Source organism: Diabrotica virgifera, chromosome 1, assembly GCF_917563875.1.
Source record: "Diabrotica virgifera virgifera chromosome 1, PGI_DIABVI_V3a".
Taxonomy (NCBI): Eukaryota; Metazoa; Arthropoda; class Insecta; order Coleoptera; family Chrysomelidae; genus Diabrotica; species Diabrotica virgifera.
In genome coordinates, this window is record NC_065443.1 from 157,991,755 (window position 1) to 158,012,739 (window position 20,985).

Genomic DNA, 20,985 nt, shown 5'->3' on the forward strand with positions numbered 1-20,985 from the left:
AACAAATCAGGATTGATAGTAGATGATGTAAGGAATAATACAATGTCATAAATAATGCAAAACAGTGTCAGTGGGAAAAGTTGGAAAAACTCAAACAAATTCGTATCGTAACAAATAAAGAGTTTTATCGAACAAATCCATATAAAGACAATCTTTAACAACTTTAACAGGAAGCTTTCAGTTAGTCTAATGGACCTTGGCAGAGGACATTTGAACAAGGTCTCATAAATAATGACTGGACCATATCAAACAAAGGAAAGGAAGGTATACACCGACAATACAAGTAATCCAGGAAAAATCCTGAAGCTCCCCATAAGGACATAGGTCGCTTTTATCAAGGAGACAGGACTCTTGAGATCTTTAATAAAACGATCGAGCTTGTTACAAGACAAGAAATATTTCACCTGGCTCAAAATTATACGATGAAAAACAAAAAAATGATCAGAACAGGATACTTTCCTCCAAGGTAAATGGAAGTAAAACTTATAGACAGGCGTCGTAAACTAGCTGCCGATGAACCTAGTGAAAAGTCAAAAACTGACACATTTGCTAAGAAAAATGAAATGACCCAAATCATTTTATTCAATAGAGACTTCTATATGCAAAACTTAAAAGAGTCCTACAACGCTGATAATAACGATATAAAAATTACTTATCTTCTGAGTTATTTTAACAAACTATAAACAATATATACCTATATCAGACATTTTTTTAACATCCTAAGTACACAAAAATTATATTAATATGTCTATCACCTAAAAATTATAAGAGATGTTATGTCCCCATTGGACGAAACAAAGATACAATTATGTCAACAAAATAAGCATTTCTAGAATTGAAATAGCTGATATCGATATTATGATTTCCTATTTATTATTACCTATCGATAATACAATTTTATTGGTGTTAACTATTTTATCTCTGTAACATCCAATTCATTAAAAATATTATAAATCCTATTAGTAGTAGAATAGTAAGTCCCAAAAGCAATTAATAGTTAATTATAAAGCATGGCATCCTACTGTATCTAATATAGTTATAGAAAATGTGTTAAACACTGAAAAATTCACGTATGTAACGTAAAAATAACAAATTTTTATGTTTAAAATGTTATCACTAATCTCGATACCATGCCTCATAATACTCTTAAATCAAACTCTATTGAAAATATAAATATGAGATTAAAAAAAACATCTAAAACAATAAAATATGGATAAAATTTCAAAAAGCTTGATTTCTTATAAAATGTTAGTTAATTACATAGTAAAAGGTGTGTATAAAGATGGCAATGGGGAACATCCATAGTTTGTTAATACATTCAAATAGATAAAAAATTCTGAGTAACACAAAAAGGGAGGGCGATGGTAAAAGTAAAAGCTTATCGCTAATCCAATAGATATGATAGAAAAGTTTACCATAGACTATTCCTATCAAAAATTGGATCCACAAAATCATTTAAATCGTAAAAAATAACTACTAGTTTGTTAAATAGTGGCATGAATTACCGAATTATTTTAACAAAAATTTAGTGTGTAGGTAATAAGTATATCCAGAAAATAAAATAAGACATTTATACACACCTTTTAGAATAATAGATGTTTCCCATTGCAAGATTCATTTAGTTTTAGTTACAAGGATTATAAAATATTATACTTTTTGTAATAAGTCATAAGTTTAAATTTAATTACGTATTTTTTATGGGAAATAAGCCACAATTTTACTAAAAAATGAATTTATTAACGTTTCTAAATTTTATTAATAAAATTATTAATAAATTTATTTAACTAAATTTTATTAATAAAAATGAATTTATTAATTTTTTTTAAATAATTTTTAAATTTATTTTTAATTATTATTAATTAAAAAAAAATTTATTTATAACATTTAAATAAATTTAAAATAAAAATTTAAAAAATAATTTATATAATAATTTAATTTATTAATTTATTAATATTTTATAAATTAATGTAATATAATTTATTAAATTATATTACAATAGTATTTTGTATTTTGACAACGAAACCCGATTTGGGCTTCGAAACGTTAATAAATTCATTTTTTAGTAAAATTGTGGCTTATTTCCCATAAAAAATACGTAATTATAAAAATGCCACAATTTAAATTTAATAATGTCGAGACACCGCATGTGCAAGCAAACCTTTATCACACTGTGCTTTTATTGCAGACTATATATAGAGTTAGTAAATATTACACAAGGACTTATTTTCATTTTGAAATAATATATTGTTAAGAATACACCACAAATTGTGAAATATAACGTGTTTGACATTTTGACTTATATTCAAGTCATAGTTGAAACGTTGCATCAATATTTTATCTTGCGGAAAAAATGACACTGACTAAAAAATATGAAGAAGACTTAATAGTGGAAAGATTATGAGAACTATACTGGGGCCAATGAAAACATATTAAAATTAATATAGAAGCAGAACAACAATTAAGAAAGTTCTAAGAGAATATACAGTGATGAGCGCGCTAATAACCGGCAAAATAACGCAAAAAATGGAAAACATAATACGTTGTGAAATAAAAAGAGATACAACTAATATAGATAGGAAAATATCGGTAGAAACCTATAATTTAATTTAACTTACATTACCGCTATCGACAGTTTTCACCTTTAAACGTTAGCTTAACAACTAGTTGACTTCAGTAATAATTATTGTGCGTAAGACTGTACGTACAATGACGTATGATTGTACGTAGTAGTACTTAGTCATACGTATGACTAAGTCAACTAGTTGTTCCTAACCTAGTTTTATTATGTTATGTATTGTCTTCTTCTTCTTCTTTTATTTATTGTTCTCCACCTACTTGGGTATTTGGCCAGCTCATCGTCTCGGAATAAAGGAAAAATCCCTTATTCACCTACAATTTGGAGTTGATATGGCGCTAAAAACTTTTCTCGCTCAGGGATAACTGCCGACCATTGCACAATCTGCTTTAATAAGCCACAATTTTAGTTTGAAATTAAGATAATTTGACGTTTATTTGTGTCAGCCGAAACGAATAACACGGGACATTAAAATAAAATCTTTTTCGACTTCATACGTATAATTTATGACTGAAGTCAACTAGCCAGGTATAAGAACTAGCTTTATTTCGTCATATCTCACAACTTAATATTTTTTTCATCTTGGCATTATTTTGCCGGTTATTAGGGCACTTATCACTGTTATTGTGACCAAAATAAAGTAATGTGAAGAAAAAAGGGGAAGACCAAGATAAAAATTGGCTGCAACAACTTAAAAATAACTAACAATAATATAAAAATATTGAATTGAAAACTGTATTCTCCAGTGACATCATTGAACACTCTACTGTACGCGAGAAGGAGCATTTCTTCAAACAATCAACCAATCTTGTAGTTTGTCTCTAACATCACCCAATACTAGAGTGCAGTACTAGATGCAATATGTTGTTAAAGCATTTCTGTCAAAAGACTATAAAAAATTGCGAAGTTGTTTCGTAGTTTTTACCTACTCTATAAATACAGGATATGCAAATAACATATTCCCTGCTGTAAACAGATCATCGACACAATCCATTAGACATGAAGTGTCTATTACTTTTACAGACTAAAAAGTTTGGCGTGTAAAGTTCGTAGTTGTGTAAAGTTTCTTCATTACCTATATAAGTATTTATTAAAAATAAATTTATATAAGCAATGAATTTTTTATATAAGAACACAAAAAAATATTCCAACTATGTCTATTATTTAATTCAGTGCAGTACCGTTTAAAATATTTTATATCTAAAAAACTGTCATACTGAATTAGACGTATGTATCAACGGCCGTAGAGTAGTATTCGAGAAACAGTTACCACATGTCCAAATGAGGCCCTCAGAGCTACAGTGGCCTAAGGCACAAATTAAGCATTTTTAGATTAATATATCAACAAAAGCAGCGACATTAGATCTATGATGCGGATTAACAGGGGCCTACATAACCTACCTCTATATTTGGCTAGATGGCGCGACATAATTTCTTGTTTCCGTAACAAATATACTGGAAATACGAATGCAAAGATTGCATTTATCTCAAAACTTCGTTTTTGGACTTAGGCCACTGTTGCTCTGATATGCTCAAAAATGATAAGGGTTGGAGAAACCACTTTTCAAATAAATTACTCCAAGACCAAAAGATTCTCAGTGATTACGTTGATTGATAGTGTAGATGTGTTTTGTTTACAGTTGAGAATTTGTTGTGCGAGTAAACATTAGTAGGAATAAGTATCAGAAAAATATATATTCAATATGTTTACGTCTTACATAACATATGTTAAATCGTTGAAACCACGCTATATTTTTTCTGATATGTTACGTCAGTATGAGTTAATGAATTTCGTTGTGACAATGATCAAGTATGTGTCCCATGTAATATATAAATTATTAAGTAATTACTGTACTATCTAGAGACAAATTGACAGATAAGGCCATTATGTGAGAAAGTGTATTAAAATATAGAAAAATCTGCTACCAATCAAACATTCCTTCTAAGCCGAGACTTACAAAACACATAATGTGAATATAAAATTGATATCCAAAATCTGTTTGTGGACTTTTATATGCATTTTCGATAGCTTTGAAAAATAGTCGTGTTAGAATTCAATGTCCGAGAACACTTAAGAGAATTAGTGAAAGTGATGCACGGAATGTAAAGAAAATTTTGGCAAAGACAGGATTTTCACAAGAAGATAGCGTATCATGTTTTCACTTAATATTGCTCTGGAAAGAGACCATTATTAATAGAAATGTACGAATATATTATACAGCGATGACATCGACATCACAGCTAGAAGAAAACTTATCTACTTCAAGCTTTCACAGAATTAGAAGCAGCAACAAAAAGAATGGGGTTACATGTTAGTATTACTGAAACTCATTAAAAAGTCTTATTAAACTCATCTTCACCTAAGTATCAGAAACGTGGATGACGAAGAAAAACATCGAAGAGCGCATAGCCGGTTTTGAACTTAAAATACTTAGGCACATGTATAACGATGTACCGGGTGTCCCAATAAGAATGGCCCTCGGCCAAATCTCAGGAACCGTTTATAGTACAGCTTTGAGAAAAAAATATTTATAATAAAAGTTGCCTCGGGAAAACCCTGGAAATTATTTTTAAAATATCAAAAATTAAAAAATCAAAATTTTACAAAATTTTCCTAATGAAAGGGCACTGTAAATCCAATCATCGTAATCTTCATAAAATTCTGCGCATAATTGATTTCACAAGTTTAAGTCTACCTTTGTAAATAAGAGAGGGTAAGTGGGAACCTTCTTATAAAAAATGGCTGTAAGTCCGGTTCTGCTAAATCGATTTTTGTATACTTGTTCTTGTTGAAAACAGCTCTTTTTCGTCAGTGTAAGTGTCTTATTTTCGAAATAGCCTAATAAGTAATATGCCAGATAGGAGGCGTTATTTAATTATTTTCAGAAATCTAGTTTTCTTTGGAAAATATTAAATACAAGTATGCATTTTTAATCCTGTATTACATATATTTATAAATTTATAAATTAGACCAAATTAGCAACAGAATACCGAAAACCGCATGTCGATACCTTTTTTTTCTATCTCGAGATATATTAAGAAATGTGTTAATTCTAAACATAACTGTTACTGTCACCGGTAAACGAAGTTAAGGAAAAGTAGTGTGCTATGGAAAAAAGAAATAAACATTTTCCAGATGTAAACGTATATAATTATTTAAAACAACAATAAGATAAACAACACTATAAAAATGACAAAAAAATAAAAGCAACTACTTACTTAGTGACGGCCTAAATATTCAAATTGTTGACCATCATTTTCGATTACTCTTTTGAGAGTATATTGAACAGCAACAGATTTAACTGTTTTATACTTTTATTTATGGGGACAGATTAAAGACCTTGTTTTTGCCGCTAGGCCCACAGCTCGAGAAAACATGATCTAGAGAATACGAAACGCCATTCAAAGCATTGCGAGTGCAGAAATTGAGACTGCTGTTCAAGTGTTCAATCTACTCTTGAAAGAGTAAATGCTTGCATCGAAAATGATGGGCAACAATTTGAACATTTAGGTCGTCACTAAGTAAGTAGTTGCTTTTATTTCTTTGTTATATTTTATAGTGTTGTTAGTCTTATTGTTATTTTAATTAATTATATACGTTTACATCTGGCAAATGTTTCTTTGTTTTTTCCATAGCACACTACTTTTTCTTAACTTCGTTTAACGGTGACATTAACAGTTGTTTAAAATTTACACGTTTCTTAAGATATTTCGAGATAGAAAAAGGTATTGACATGCGGTTTTCGGTATTTTGTTGCTAATTTGGTCTTATTTTGTAATAAAGGATTAAAAATGCATACTTGTATTTAATATTCTCCAAAGAAAACTAAATTTCCGAAAATTAAATAACGCCTACTAGCTGGCATATTACTTATTAGGCTATTTCGAAAATAAGACTCTTACATTGAAGAAAAGGAGCTGTTTTCAACAAGACAAAGTATGCAAAATTCGATTTAGCAGAAGCGAACTTACAGCCATTTTTTCATAAGAAGGTTCCCACTCACCCCCACCTCTTATTTGCAAAGGTAGACTTAAACTTGTGAAATCAAATATGCGCACAATTTTATGAAGAAACGATGATCGAATTTCCAGTGCCCTTTCATTAGGTAAATTTTGTAAAATTATGATTTTTTAATTTTTGATATTCAATTACGCCCTCTAGCGGTGGACCTACAATTATGAAAATAATTTCCAGGGTTTTCCCGAGGCAACTTTTGTTATAAATATTTTTTTCGCAAAACTGTACTATAAACGGTTCCTAAGATATGGCCGAGAGCCATTCTTATTGTGACACCCGGTACAGGGGACCAGGTTACCTCCACAGTAAACGAAGACTAATTCAGGTAAAGAGAATGAATCAGATGTAACTTAGAATAAAGCAAAGAAATAATTACCTATTCTAACAAAAACAGAGGAGACAAAAAACAAAGCACCCTAATCAAAAGACGCTACGATATGCAAGTGGCCTAACCCACTAATTTACCAAAACGTGTTTATTACATTAAAGTTATCCCTTTTTGTAAAAAATTGTAAGATTTTCCACATTATAATTAACTACTGAATATATCAGAATTATATTATTGTTCTGCAAAAAATTACAATATAACCTCTAGCATTTATATCGATGTGCCTGCTGCCCGGTATTCAGCAGCTCGCCGGCAAGGTACCGAGCGCGCATCGAAATCCACGCAGTCCCACTAGGCTCTCTCCACTACCGGCGGATGCCTCGAGATGATATTTAATTTACTATTATTCTAATATCATAATAATATACAATAATATTATGATATTTAATAGAGAGCGGAGCAAGTGAGAGATGGATTGGTTGAAAGAAACTGTCATGGCTGCGTAATATTAGACAATGGTTTGGCTCCACAGTACAAGATTTATTTCGCGCAGCAGCCGACAGAGAAGGGTTTCAGTAAATCGTCAACATGATGACGGCCAACGTCTGGATACAGACACAGCACCTAAAGAAGAAAAATGAGTACGAGAAGATCAGTTCCACCCAGTGTAATGAGCTGAAAGGAACTAACCGGACCGCCAGCGGGCAGCTACCTAGTTCCGGATAGTTTCGGAACAATCGCAGTGTTGCGACTATTGGACGGAGCAGCCCTGTATTGAAGGATTGTGATGCCCTGTATGAGGTTGTTGATATTTTTTATTCCGTAATTGCGAGACTGTGTGTGGTTATACCGTATTGAGGTATAACGTGGTTGCGAGTCTGAGCGTAACTATTAATAAGTCGATTCCGTACTGAGGAATAGCATGAGGAATACGTTACTTTTTGATAGTAGTAAATATTTTGCTTTTCTAGCAGATGTTACTAAGGCATCCCAGCTATTTCGTTCGTTGCAATCCGTGACTGCACGCGTCGGTGTATCCTGGTTCAGTCAGAGAGAAGAGCATATGTGACTACTGACGATCGGCAAAAAACCTCGAAACTGGTATAAACACTTACTGTACTCTCTGATTGAAGTAGAATATAATGCAGCTGCATTTTCGGGTTGCAACGAAATTGAAAATGTTTATACATTTTTAATTTTGTTTTTCTTTTATAAACGTCCGCCAAGGGGCCTTTCTTCGGGGGCGGAACGAAGAACAGGATATTGTTTTATTTTATTATTTTGATTTTACTTCGTATCTAAAGAACAAGAATATATTTATTTATTTATTTTGAACCTGCTTTTTACTGTGTCTGTTGTCCAAAAAGAACTACCCGTTACACATTAACAGTGTTATTCGAAATTTGAAAACCGTTGTTTCTTATTTATTGCATTTTTGGCCTAGGCCACTTTGCATCTCATACGGTCAAATAAGGGAAGTTAAACGGGTATATTAACAAATATTTTAAGATGAAACATTGGTCAGAGAATAAAAAAGGAGCAATAATGTAGATCTGATTAAAAATCCCTAAATGGAATAAGACATGTCGGACATCACAGTCTCCAATAGAAGGAGAGAAGAAATATTCATCGTTGGCTTCTGTAATGTTACTCTCTTAATACCAAGCATTTCCATTTCAAACGTGTCTTGTCTATAAGTAAGTTTAGAAACCGAAAAGAATGCAAGTAAAAGCAGATCTTAATTATTATATTATATAGATTTGATTATATTTAAATATCACATGTGACACATTTTCAAAATTAAAAAATCTGTATGTTCCCATTAATTATCGTCTGAGATGCAAATTGTACTTCAAATATGATAAATTATTAATATCTCCAAAACTAGTGTAAGGCAAATTTTACAAAGCATATTGTATCACATAAGATACTTAAATCCCAAAGCGTTATCATTGAATCCGAGATCTCTCCCTCGGCACCTGATCCGGAAGCGAAAAAAAGGACTTAATAGTCAACTTGCCTGGAGGTTTACAAAGCAAATGCTCCTCTATGAATTGACATGGGCACGTTTGAGAAGGGCAATGACGTCCGCCTGATGCGGGAGGACTATTTAACAAACCTCTAGCTCTGTCTCTACCCCATCTAGCAGCGTAACGTAGATATAATAGTGTTGCCCTTTCCTAAAAATAGAAAGACAAAATTTAATATCAATATACAATGTTCCACTCGTTTATTACATTCGATTTTGTTGACACATAAAATGCATAAATGTAGTACAAATATTCAATATATTGAATTTATTGTAGACCAGGGCATTTAGCACTAAAAACACCGGAATAAATCGATTTTTAAATACAGCACCTAGAGATTTTAAATACAGCAACTTTTTGCATTCTGTTCAGAATGATGTCAGGAAAAAAGTTTACTATAGAAAAATGGGTGGAAATGCTTAATTGCATTTTAAAGTGCATAAAATGCATCAAAAAGTGCATAATTATGCCAAAATAAGCATATTAAGGGCCAGATGTTGTTACTCGGGGGTTTTTGGGGTCGCTGAACACGAATACGCCATCAGAACCTACCCCCGGAGCACATGGTGCCTAATGTTACTGCTAAAGCATGATATCTTCTGTGGTTTCTAGGGTTTTCGGCATTAAATTTATGAAAACGAATTTTTTGGGGGATTTTTGCGGTTGATGAACTCGAATACGCCATCAGAACCGACTCCCGGAGCATTTGGTACCCACGATCACTGCTAAGTACGTCATCTTCTGGGGGTTCTAATCGGTTTTTGGGGTAGCTGAATACGAATACGCCATCAGAACTGGCCCCAGAAACACCGGGTGACCAAGGTCACTGCTAAGATATGTTATCTTCTGGTGTTTGGACGGTGTTTAGACATGTATACCGGGGGCCGGTTCTGATGGCGTATTCTTATTCGGCAACCCCAAAAAACCTCGAGTATCACTGCATCAGTGTATACGATTGTGTATATGAGTAACTACAGTGTATATGAGTAACCTGCATCAATGTAGTGCCGAAAACCCTCGAAATTCCAGATGACATGCCTTAGGAGTGAACATGCAAAACCCTCCGAGTAACAAAATCTGGCCCTTAATGCACCTCTTTGGACATGTTTCAGCACTTTTGGATGCATTTTATGCACTTTAAAATGCAAGTATGCATATCCACCCATTTTTCTATAGTATACTTTTTTCTGGACATTATCCTGAATATAATGCAAAAAGTTGTAAGTTTCTAGGTGCTGTATCTTAAAATCGATTTATTTTGTGCTAAATGCACTCTTCTATATTCTATTGTAATTATGAGCCATAATTATACGATTTTATTCTACCACTCTTGAAATCATGTCATTTTCATATGAAAAATATTCTATAAGCACAATGGAAGAATATTAATTTGGTAGACCAACAAGAAACAGCAAAAAAAGTGCGGTCTATATTTAGAATCACGCAATGGAGACATTTTTATGCATTAAACGGTGAGTCACCGTCCACGCGATGGTCTATTATGGATAAACGGTAAAAAAAATTAAAGATTTGTTCATACAGGAATTTGTGAGTGAATGAAGGATAAAGTTTAAAATTATTTTGAGATATACCCTAATTGACATAGTAAACATGTTTTTTTCTATGAAATGCCCTATATTTTGGAACATTTTATAGGATGCGCCAATTCGCCTGCGCATACCACATTAAATAAACTTTATATGTTTACTACATTTAATATTGTAATTTCCACGATATTTGATTATTGATAAACTGCAAAGCTTAAAAAAAATTCATAACTTATAATTTTAGCCACATCAATTTTAGTTGTAAATAATAATATAGATAATAATTTTAAGTTTTCAAAAAAAAGGCAACACCGTCTCTAGGATAGGTAAAAAACTGAATAATAATTGGGGTTTGCTTAGTAAAAAAATGTTTGTAGCGCCATCTGTTTTCAAGATACGGGGCGTTGAAAAAAAATTTGCACATTTTTTACGATTTTACCGAAACTACTGGCAACATTGTAATGAAATTAGGTAAGTGAACAGGTGGTTCTTGTGCATTTTTCACATACATTTAAGAATTTTTTATTCATCATTGGCGCGCATACGAGTAACAGTCGGAACTTTTCAAAGAAAAAAAATAGTATGCTACTGAGATATTTCAAATTAAAAATCATTTTTGAATTCCTTGTTCAATTTGTGACAAAAAATATATCTCCCCTTTTTTTCATACGATGTGGTCTTTTTTTCATACGATGCGCCGTTTTATGCAAAAAATAAAACATCTTAATCCTTACAAAGTATTCGGAATAGGTTTTTATACATTCATATAACATAGAAACTTTAATTCGATATTGGAAGCGTTAAGATATTTTATTTTTTGCACGAAAATGGAGCGTCGCGTCCTATGAAAAAAAAGAGAACGTATATTTTTGTCACAAATTGAACAAGGAATTCAAAAATGATTTTTAATTTGAAATATCTCAGTTGCGTACTATTTTTTTTTTCGTTAAAAAATTCAGACCAATACCCGTATGCGCGCCAATGATGAATATAAAATTATTAACTGTATGTCAAAAAACGCAAAATAACCACCTCTTACAACCCACCAAATTTCATTACAATACTGCCAGTAGTTTCGGCAAAATCGTAAAAAATGTGGAAAATTATTTTTCTTCGACGCTCTGTACATTGAAAACATGGCGTTACAAAAAATTTTTATTAAACAAACCCCAATTATTTTTCAGTTTTTTACCTACACAAGAGCCGGTGTTACCTTTGTTGAAACACCCTATAGAATACATTAGTATTTTTTCTTTTGCTGCATGTGTAGTTCTCGAAATCTACAGAGCGGTCACAAATAGGCTTCCAGTGCACCTTTAAAACATAATATAGTGCTTATCTTAAATTAAACAACCTTTTTTTTCAATATTGTGCTTAAGTTGAATACTTTCAATTTTCTTGGTTAAGTTTCTAATAATATACAAAGAGAAGTGCTCCAATCGACAAGGTCCTATTAAAAGAAATCTTAGAAAATTACTTAAAAATTTTAGAACAAAAGATTGAGCAATATGATAAAAAATCGTATAATTATATACTTCAAAAAAAAACTTACATTATGTATTTCATATGCCACCCAAGAAAATATTACCCACATAATATAGTTTTTGGTTAAGATAATATTGGATACTTCCATGAAGATAGTTAGATTGGACTTGGACGAGCATGATAAATTAGAGCACGAGTCAGTTCTAAAACTCTGTATGCCAAATTTAATAGTTAGTAAGGTCTTTATTCTTATATTATAATATTATAACCACTTATAAATGAGGCCACGAGAACCAGAGTGACCTAACTGATAAGAACATTACTTTGCATAATCAAGGAAAATGATCACAGGCTCACAATCTATCAACATACAATTACTAAAAAAATAGGACATTGTTAGCCTCTGATCATTTTGCTTGATTAGGTTAAGAAATGTTCTTTTTCTACGGCCGTGCTAAAAGAGCCACTTTCACGCACGCATTTCGTTTCCGAAAGTTGCACTTTTCCGCACGGCGTGCTTGAAAGTAAATTTTCCCGCACGGCGTGCGGGAAAGTAAAATACCTTGTGATATGGCATTATAATATATTATAATACATGCAATAAACTAATATTTAGATATTATTTACCAATTTATTTCAAATTTATTTTATTGTGTTCATGTTTTAATGAAATTAGCGCAATAATTCGATGAAATAAAATTATTTGGACATAATATTTAAAAGTCAGATCAGTAGAAAATTACAGTGGTTTTGAATCGTCGCCATGGAAACCAATATCGTCGTCGTGGTAACCCATTATACTGAAAGTTTGGTTTTGACAACCTTGCCAAAGAATTAATTTGTGTATTTTCACTTCTAAATAAAAACTGATATAACTCTATTTTTTGTGGCTTTTTTTCCAAACGTACGGCCCTAGAAAAAATATTGTTCCTAACTCATGCGGAAAGTGTCTTCCCCGCACTCGACTGCTTGCCCGAACTCCGAAAATAACTATTTCCTAACTAGTGCGGAAAGTGATATTTTCACGCACGAGACTGCCGTTGACCCGAACGACGCGATAGAGTTCGGGCAAGCAGTCAAGTGCGGGGAAGACACTTTCCGCATGAGTTAGGAACAATATTTTATCTAGGGCCGTACTTTTGGAAAAAAGCCACACAAAATAGACTCAATTCAATTTTTATTTAGGAGTGAAAATACACAAATTAATTCTTGGACAAGGTTGTCAAAACCAAACTTTCAATATTATGGGTTACCACGACGACGATATTGGTTTCCATGACGACAATTCAAAACCATTGTAATTGTCTACTGATTTGACTTTTAAATATTATGTCAAAATAATTTTATTTCATCGAATTATTAATTTCATTAAAACATGAACACAATAAGATACATTTGAAATAAATTAATAAATAATGTCTAAATATTAGTTTATTGCATGTATTATAGTATATTATAATGGCATATTAAAAGGTATTCTACTTTCCCGCACGCCGTGCGGGAAAGTGCAATTTTCGGAAACGAAATGCGTGCGCGAAAGTGGTTGTTTTAGCACGGCCGTAGAAAAATAACTATTTCAATTAGGTCACTATGGTTCTCATGGCCTCAAATTAATATAAAAATATACAGTGTTAAACTCTAGTTCTGTGAACAAAGAACACTTTGTACAGTATGATAGATCAAGAGACCGGATTATAAAAAATAAGCAAACAAATTAAGAACAAAGCCTTAAACTGACTCGTACTCAAGTCACCAGATTATTTGTAATAGCATGACGCATGTGCAAAATTATCGGGAACAATTTAAAACAAATTAACTGCAAATGTAAAAATGAATAAATACAAAAATGAATCTATTAAAAAAAAACGTAAATAATAGTGAGACATTTACTAAAATATGTATTTGTTCTTATCAATACAGTTTTACTTAGAATGTTGCGATACGTGCCGTAGAACAATAGAAAGCGCACGTCCCCGGCCCTTCCGGTGTCACCCCGTTCCGTTGTATGATAAACTAGCTAATGCTTTTGCATTTAAAACCGTGTCGTCCACGTCCACCTTCTAATATACATCAGCCGTAAGTCTCACTTACTCTGCACCATAATTTTCGATTTTTATCGTTCTAATTCATGTGGCAATCCACTGTGCCAAGTTGAAAATTGATTTAAGGCTCGATGCGCATTTGCGTGTTTTCAAGCTGCTTGCACGCAGCGAGCAAGCTGCTTATTTTCAAGCCAAGTTTCTCGTCAATACACATTTGAGCGGTTTCTTCGGGGTCAATATACGCCAGAAATAAACAGCTCTGTATCTACGTTGAAATCAATCGCGCGGTCAACGTGTATTGAATGATTGCCCAGCAAAGACTGCCAAACGTCATGACTCGTTTTTAAGCCGCGTGCAGGTGGCGGCGTAGCAGAAACTGGCGTGCTGTTGGTCCACGCGGCTCAGTTCGAGTGTACTGTGCAGTGAATAAATTCAACTCATGTACTGCTGAACCGCCAGCGATCGCACGTAGCTTGCTCGCAGCGTGCATGCGGCTTGAAAAGACGCAAATGTGCATCGAGCTTTAGGCTAGATACATTTTCCATTGTACCTTTTGCAACTGCATTCACAATTTCATTGCCGATAATTATTGCGTAACTGTTTACCTCAAATTAATATATCTATTTTGTGAAATCAATTAGTTTTTTGTAGTTAATGAGGTAGTTTTGTTTTCCATCGAAATATTGTTTATTAATTGGTTAAAAGACAAAGGTTGAGTCAGATATATGTAGTTGTCCAATTAATACATTGTCGAAAAAATTGGCAATTAGGAGAGTTAGTTTGAACATAGTAAATTTATATCCAACTTTATTATCAAAAGGCGAATTTGTAGACATATAACACTTCTGCCAATATTGAGCTGTTTTTATATTTGCAATATGGGTTACTTAGATTTTAAATAGTTAATTTATACAGTGTGTCAATTTGAAAAGGTGCCACCTGCAAAATCAAAAATATGCAAAAACGCGTCAAATTTATTTGTGATGGGGACATTTTCTAGACCAGTTTTGAACTAAATTACATCATCCCTCTAGCGAGGGCGGACACAACCCCAAAAATCTTTAATGGAATGGTTGACTGATACTTCGTTTTAAAGGTCGTGCAACTACCTTTTCAAAAATACCACATACATATTTTCAGTACTTTTGGAAAAATCTTGGACTCAATACCCCAAAAAGTTTTTTAAGTTCTGAACTCGATACTTAATATCATTACAGTTTTACTTGATTTTTCCAAAAAAATACTCCAATAATCCAAAAAAATTCAATTTGGAGTTCAATACTCCAAAACAATTTTTGGAGTTCTGTTGTCAATATCTGTACTGTTTCACTTCATTTTTCCAAAAGTAATGAAAATAAATATAATGTATGTTGTATTTTTAAAAAGGTAGTTGAACGACCTTTAAAATGAGGTATCACTCAATCCCCATTCCATTAAAGATTTTGGGGGCTGTGTCCGCCCCCGTTAGAGGGTTGATGTAATTTAGTTGAAAACTAGTTAACAAACTGTCCCCCTCACAAATAAATTTGACGTGTTTATGCATATTTTTAGATTTTCTATGGGGACCAAATTATAGAAGGTGGCACATTTTTAAATTGACACGCTGTATATGGAATTTACTATATTTTGAAATGGAAATGATCTCGGCACTGTTATCTTCTTCTGTGCCAAGAGCTGTCGTCCAATGGAAAGTGGCGGTTGTTGAGATTATGCTAAAATAGTGGGAGATGGAGAGTCACAACAGCACCAAATGGCGCATTTTGTATTTTTTTCAATTATATAGGCGCGATTTAACACTGTTGTGTCAAAAGTCATTTTCGCAGTTAACGAAGTAAAAACAAAATCCACAAAGAAAGAATTTTCCTGAACTGGCATAATACCATCAATCCCAAAATTTTTTTATTGAAAAATCCTTTATAAAAGGTATTTTATTCTTCTTCTTCATGTACCATGTCCTTTCAGAACGTTGGTTACCATCATGGCTATCTTAATTTTATTGACTGCCACCCTAAATAGCATGGTTGTCATCATCATCATTATCTTTGCCTTACCCTATGCGGGGTCGGCTTCCCTAATTGCATTTCTCCACACAATTCTATCTTGGGTCATATCAATGTCAATCCCCTTTACCAACATGTCCTGCCTTATCGTCTCCCCCCAGGTCTTCTTTGGTCTTCCTCTTCTACTCCTTCCAGGAATCTGCACTTCAGTTATTCTTCGTATTGGGTCATTAACGTCTCGACGTTTTACATGACCAAACCATCTTAACCTATGCTCTCTCATTTTGGCATCAATTGGTGACACACCTAGACTTCCCCTAATATACTCATTTCTAATTTTATCCTTCTTTGTCACTCCACTCATCCATCTAAGCATTCTCATTTCCGCCACATACATTCGTTGTTCTCGTTCTTCTTCACTGTCCAACATTCAGTTCCGTACATCATAGCCGGTTTTATGGCTGTTTTATAGAATTTTCCCTTCAGCTTCATTGGAATTTTTCTGTCACACAACACACCACTCGCTTCTTTCCACTTCATCCATCCAGCCCTAATTCTACTGCATGCATCTCCATCTATTTCTCCATTACTCTGTAATACCGATCCCAGGTACTTAAAACTATTGCTTTTTACAATCAGTTCACCATCCAAAGATACCATTTTATGTTCTTGTCTGTTTTTGTCCTACTAAGTTTTAATCCTTTTTCCTTCAGAGCTTGTCTCCACTGTTCCAGTTTTTGTTATAAGTCTCTTTCACTATTTCCTACTAACACGACATAATCAGCATACATTAAGCACCATGGAATGTTACCCTGTAGTTTCGCTGTTATCTGGTCCAAAACTAATGAGAATAAATACGGACTAAGCACAGAACCTTGGTGCAATCCTACTTTCACATGAAATTTATCAGTCTCTCCCACACCTGTCCTAACACTAGTCTTTACTCCCTCATACATATTCCTCACAATCTTTACATATTCACCAGGGACTCCTTTCTTATTGAGTTCCCACCACAGAATCTCTCGAGGAACTCTATCATTTGCTTTCTCAAGATCAATAAATACCATATGAGCATTTGTTTCTTTACTCCTGTATTTTTCCATCAACTGCCTTATAATGAAAATTGCATCTATTGTTGATCTGCCCTGCATAAAGCCAAATTTATTCTCGGATATTTCGGTCTCTTCACGTATACGTCTATCAATTACTCTTTCCCATATTTTCGTGGTGTGGCTAAGCAGTGTTATAGCCCTGTAGTTTGTACATTGTTGTATATCTCCCTTGTTTTTGTAAACAGGTACCAGTATAGTGCTTCTCCATTCGTCTGGCATTTGTCCAACTTCCATAATTCCATTAAATAGACCTGCTAGCCACCTTGTTCCTGTCTCTCCCACTGCTCTCCATACTTCCCCCAGGAATATCATCTGGTCCTACCGCTTTTCCTTTCTTTATTTTTTGAAGCGCTTGAGGCACTTCCTCGTTTGTTATTTTAGTGACCATTGCTGCTACTGTCTCCGTTGACTCTACAGGCTGTCTGTCCCTAAATAGAATGCTTGTATCAACACCATACCAATCTCGCAAGTTCTTCAACCATGAGGTTCATCTTCGTCCTGGAATGCGTTTGCCTGCTATTTTTCCTTGCATGATATTTTGTAGCAACCTATATTTGGGACCTCTCATTACATGCCCGAAATACTCCAGCTTTCTCTGCTTGATGCTTTTTATGATCTCAGTAGTCTTGCTGAGACGTTCTAATATTGTGGAGTTTCGAATCTTCTCCATCCAGGAAACTTTTAAAATTATTCTTCTATAGCACCACATTTCGAAAGCCTCAAGGCGATTTAGATCGATTTTATTTACAGTCCAGGACTCAACACCGTAAAGTAGGCGGATCCTCAATGCCAATTTTAGGTCTCTGTTACATAACACCTTGGACATCCTTCTAAAAGCGGCTCTAGCCTGCTCTATCTTAGATCTAATTTCGCCGTGACTTTCTGCGTTACAATTTAATTGCTGTCCATGGTAAACGATTTTATCAGCTTGCTCAAGTTTGGTATTATTTACATATTATATAGACGATTTTATATGCCGTTGTTTACTTATTACGAGTATTTTGTTTTTCCGTATGCTCATATCCAGACCTGCCTCCCTACAACTCTCCTGCGTCTTTTGTTTTTCAGAAAGTGCTTTTCTGAAAATTCTTTCGGAGTAAACGTTGAAAAGCAGGGGTCACAAGAATCATCCCTGCCGTACTCCTCTTTTAATGAGCCTGTGATTCCACACCATCTACTAAAACTGATGTTGTATTTTATTACAATCCCTTAAAGGGCTATATCAACCACAGAACGTTTTGATATATAAAATATCATCTTTAGTACTAGAACTGGTTGATCACAAATACCCAGGGCATAAACCCTTTAAATGGTATACAAATTTGTTACATTAACATTGTTACTTAACATTTCAAACGATGGATAAAATGTATAAAGATAAGGCCCTTATAGGCACTGTGGGGTCTCCCATCACGTGAGTTGCTGAACAGATGGATTTGTCTTTATATGAGGAATGTTAGACTGACATCTAACTAAGTAACATATATGTTGCTTATGTAGTTGCCATCTAACATTCTTCATGTTAAGACAAATTCACCTGTTCAGCAACCCACGTGATGGGGGAGTTATACAGTGCCTAAGGGCATTTATAAATTTTATCCATCGTTTGGAATTTTAAGTAACAATGTTAATGTAACAAATTTTTATATCATTTAAAGGGTTTATGCCCCGGTATTTTTTTGGCTCAGCATGTGATCAACCAGTTGTAGCACTGATGATGATATTTTATATATCGCAAACGTTCTGTAATTGATGTAGCCCTTTAAGAGATTTCAATAAATGTTATACCTTTTATAAAGGATTTTTCAATAAAAATTTTTTAAAGTAAAAACAAATGTATGGTCTTTGTTATGGGAAGCAATATAAATAAAAAGAAAATTCTATCAAAGATATCTAAAAAAATGTTGGCATCATTGTAATGTAACTTAATAATACTCTTTATTTATAAATTGATCCCGATAATTAAAAAATAAAGCATGATTATACTGTTTCTTTTTTATTAGCCACACACATGACGGTTAGGTGAACAGAAAGATGCTGTACATTTATTTTCCAAGTTTGGTGTTTTTACAAATTAAACGTATCTTCTGTGACAAAAATTGCCTCTACTCTACAGTTAAAAATTTAATACTTTTAAATATTGTGGTATCGGTTTCCCGCTACAACCGATTCTAAAAAATGTTACACTTTTAAAAGATATAGATGGTACTTTTACGTTCTTTATTGATAACTTAACAGTTACATTATGACCCAGGTCAGGTCAAACACAGTAAATAAAAGCCTATGTCTAAACTTAACTAATATCAACACATAACTTATACCCACGAAACGAAGTACAGTCAAACCCGCTTATTAGAATACCGGTTCCATCCATCTGGGCGTGATGACGTAATCGAGTATTTTTTTAAATGAGAATAGGGGTCGTGTGCTAGCTCATTTGAAAGGTTATTCAATTCTCTATGCAGTGATCTAAACATTAAGATCATTATTTATACACGGTGTCAAAAAAAATTTTGAATTATTAATTAAACAATTAGTTTAATTAAAAAAATTTTTTTGGACATCCTGTATAAACAATCATGTTAATGTTTATATTACTGAATAGGGAATTGAATAACCTTTCAAATGAGTTAGCACACGACCCCTATTCTCATTTAAAAAAATAGTCGATTACGTCATCACGCCCAGATGGATGACGTCACTAGTACGATATATATGTCAAAAAATCATAATTTAAAAATTGAATAGGTTTTGTATTTTACATTTTTTTCTAATTCTGTCAATAAAGCAGTTTAGAGGGGGTCAAAATATAGTGAATAACCCTGTACATTCATTGGGGCCGACCGACCGGCTCTGTCCCGTCATACAGCTGACGACTATAATAACTTTTATTTATATTCAATTTAAAATGCGTGTATTGATTTTCAGCCTTACTAAATAGATTTAAATACCTACGCAGGTAAGCAACTTTGACAAGCTGTCAGTACCACCTGTTCTACGTTTCGCTTGACCGACCGCAGTATGTTTCTCTACACAATCACAGTAATCAACTGTGAAATAACTAGCTTTAGTAAATTCAGAGAAATTTTTCAGCGCTGCCTCTTGGACTATAAGTTGGAGCAGTTCATACTTTTAATTTCTTACGACGTGACCAAAATAGTGTGTTTTCCGTTCTTTCATTATAAGCATAAGCTCTTTCCTGGTTCATCCTCCGCAAGACTTCCGCATTTGTCGTATGGCTCATGTAGGATATTCGGGGATATTCCAGGAAAAAAGTTATTGCAAATTAAACTTTACGAAATTCACCAAAATGAATGAAAAAGTCGCTTTTTTGCTTAAATGTTAATAAAAACCCATGACGCAGTAAAAATTTCTATACCCGCGAGATGGAAAGCCTTTTCTATCGACTTCCGCCAGATGTTCCAGTTACAAAATAGCGGCAAGTAATTTTTCGATTTTTCAAGTGCTTTTTCGGCCTCGTTTCCTGACGTGTCTTGCCTGAGAAGAGAAGAAGAAGACTAGAGGGAAGAATAGATTTAAACAGATCCATTGGACCTTTACATAGATGTAGGTTAAAATGAATAACAACAGGTTTCTCCTATGGAGATGTCCCAAAAAATTATTTGTTTTATTCATAAGGTTTATTTAAAGTTTTAACTAAATATTTCGGAAAAAATGTTGTGGAATTTAGATTTTCCTTTGGAAAAAAATTGCAACGCAGTCCTCGTACGGATGAAGTTTGTAACTTGTACTAACTTTCGTAAGATAAATACACATAGTTTCAAAAGTTATGAATCACCTAAAATTATGCTTATTTTCATAGGTAATTTTTTCGTGAACAGATTAAC

General features: G+C 33.3%; 1 protein-coding gene across 2 annotated transcripts in view; it reads right to left on the minus strand.

Annotated features, from left to right (window-relative positions):
* LOC126878799 (transmembrane protein 268) overlaps positions 1–20,985 on the minus strand; it is an 85,620-nt gene that overhangs the window by 12,412 nt on the left and 52,223 nt on the right. The window contains exon 5 of one of the 2 annotated variants that reach the window (XM_050641697.1): positions 8,942–9,101. In XM_050641697.1, the coding sequence (XP_050497654.1) occupies positions 8,942–9,101 (160 nt within the window). Of the gene's footprint in view, positions 1–8,860; positions 9,102–20,985 lie in introns of those variants that run through there. The other variant, XM_050641698.1, reaches the window with a different exon arrangement.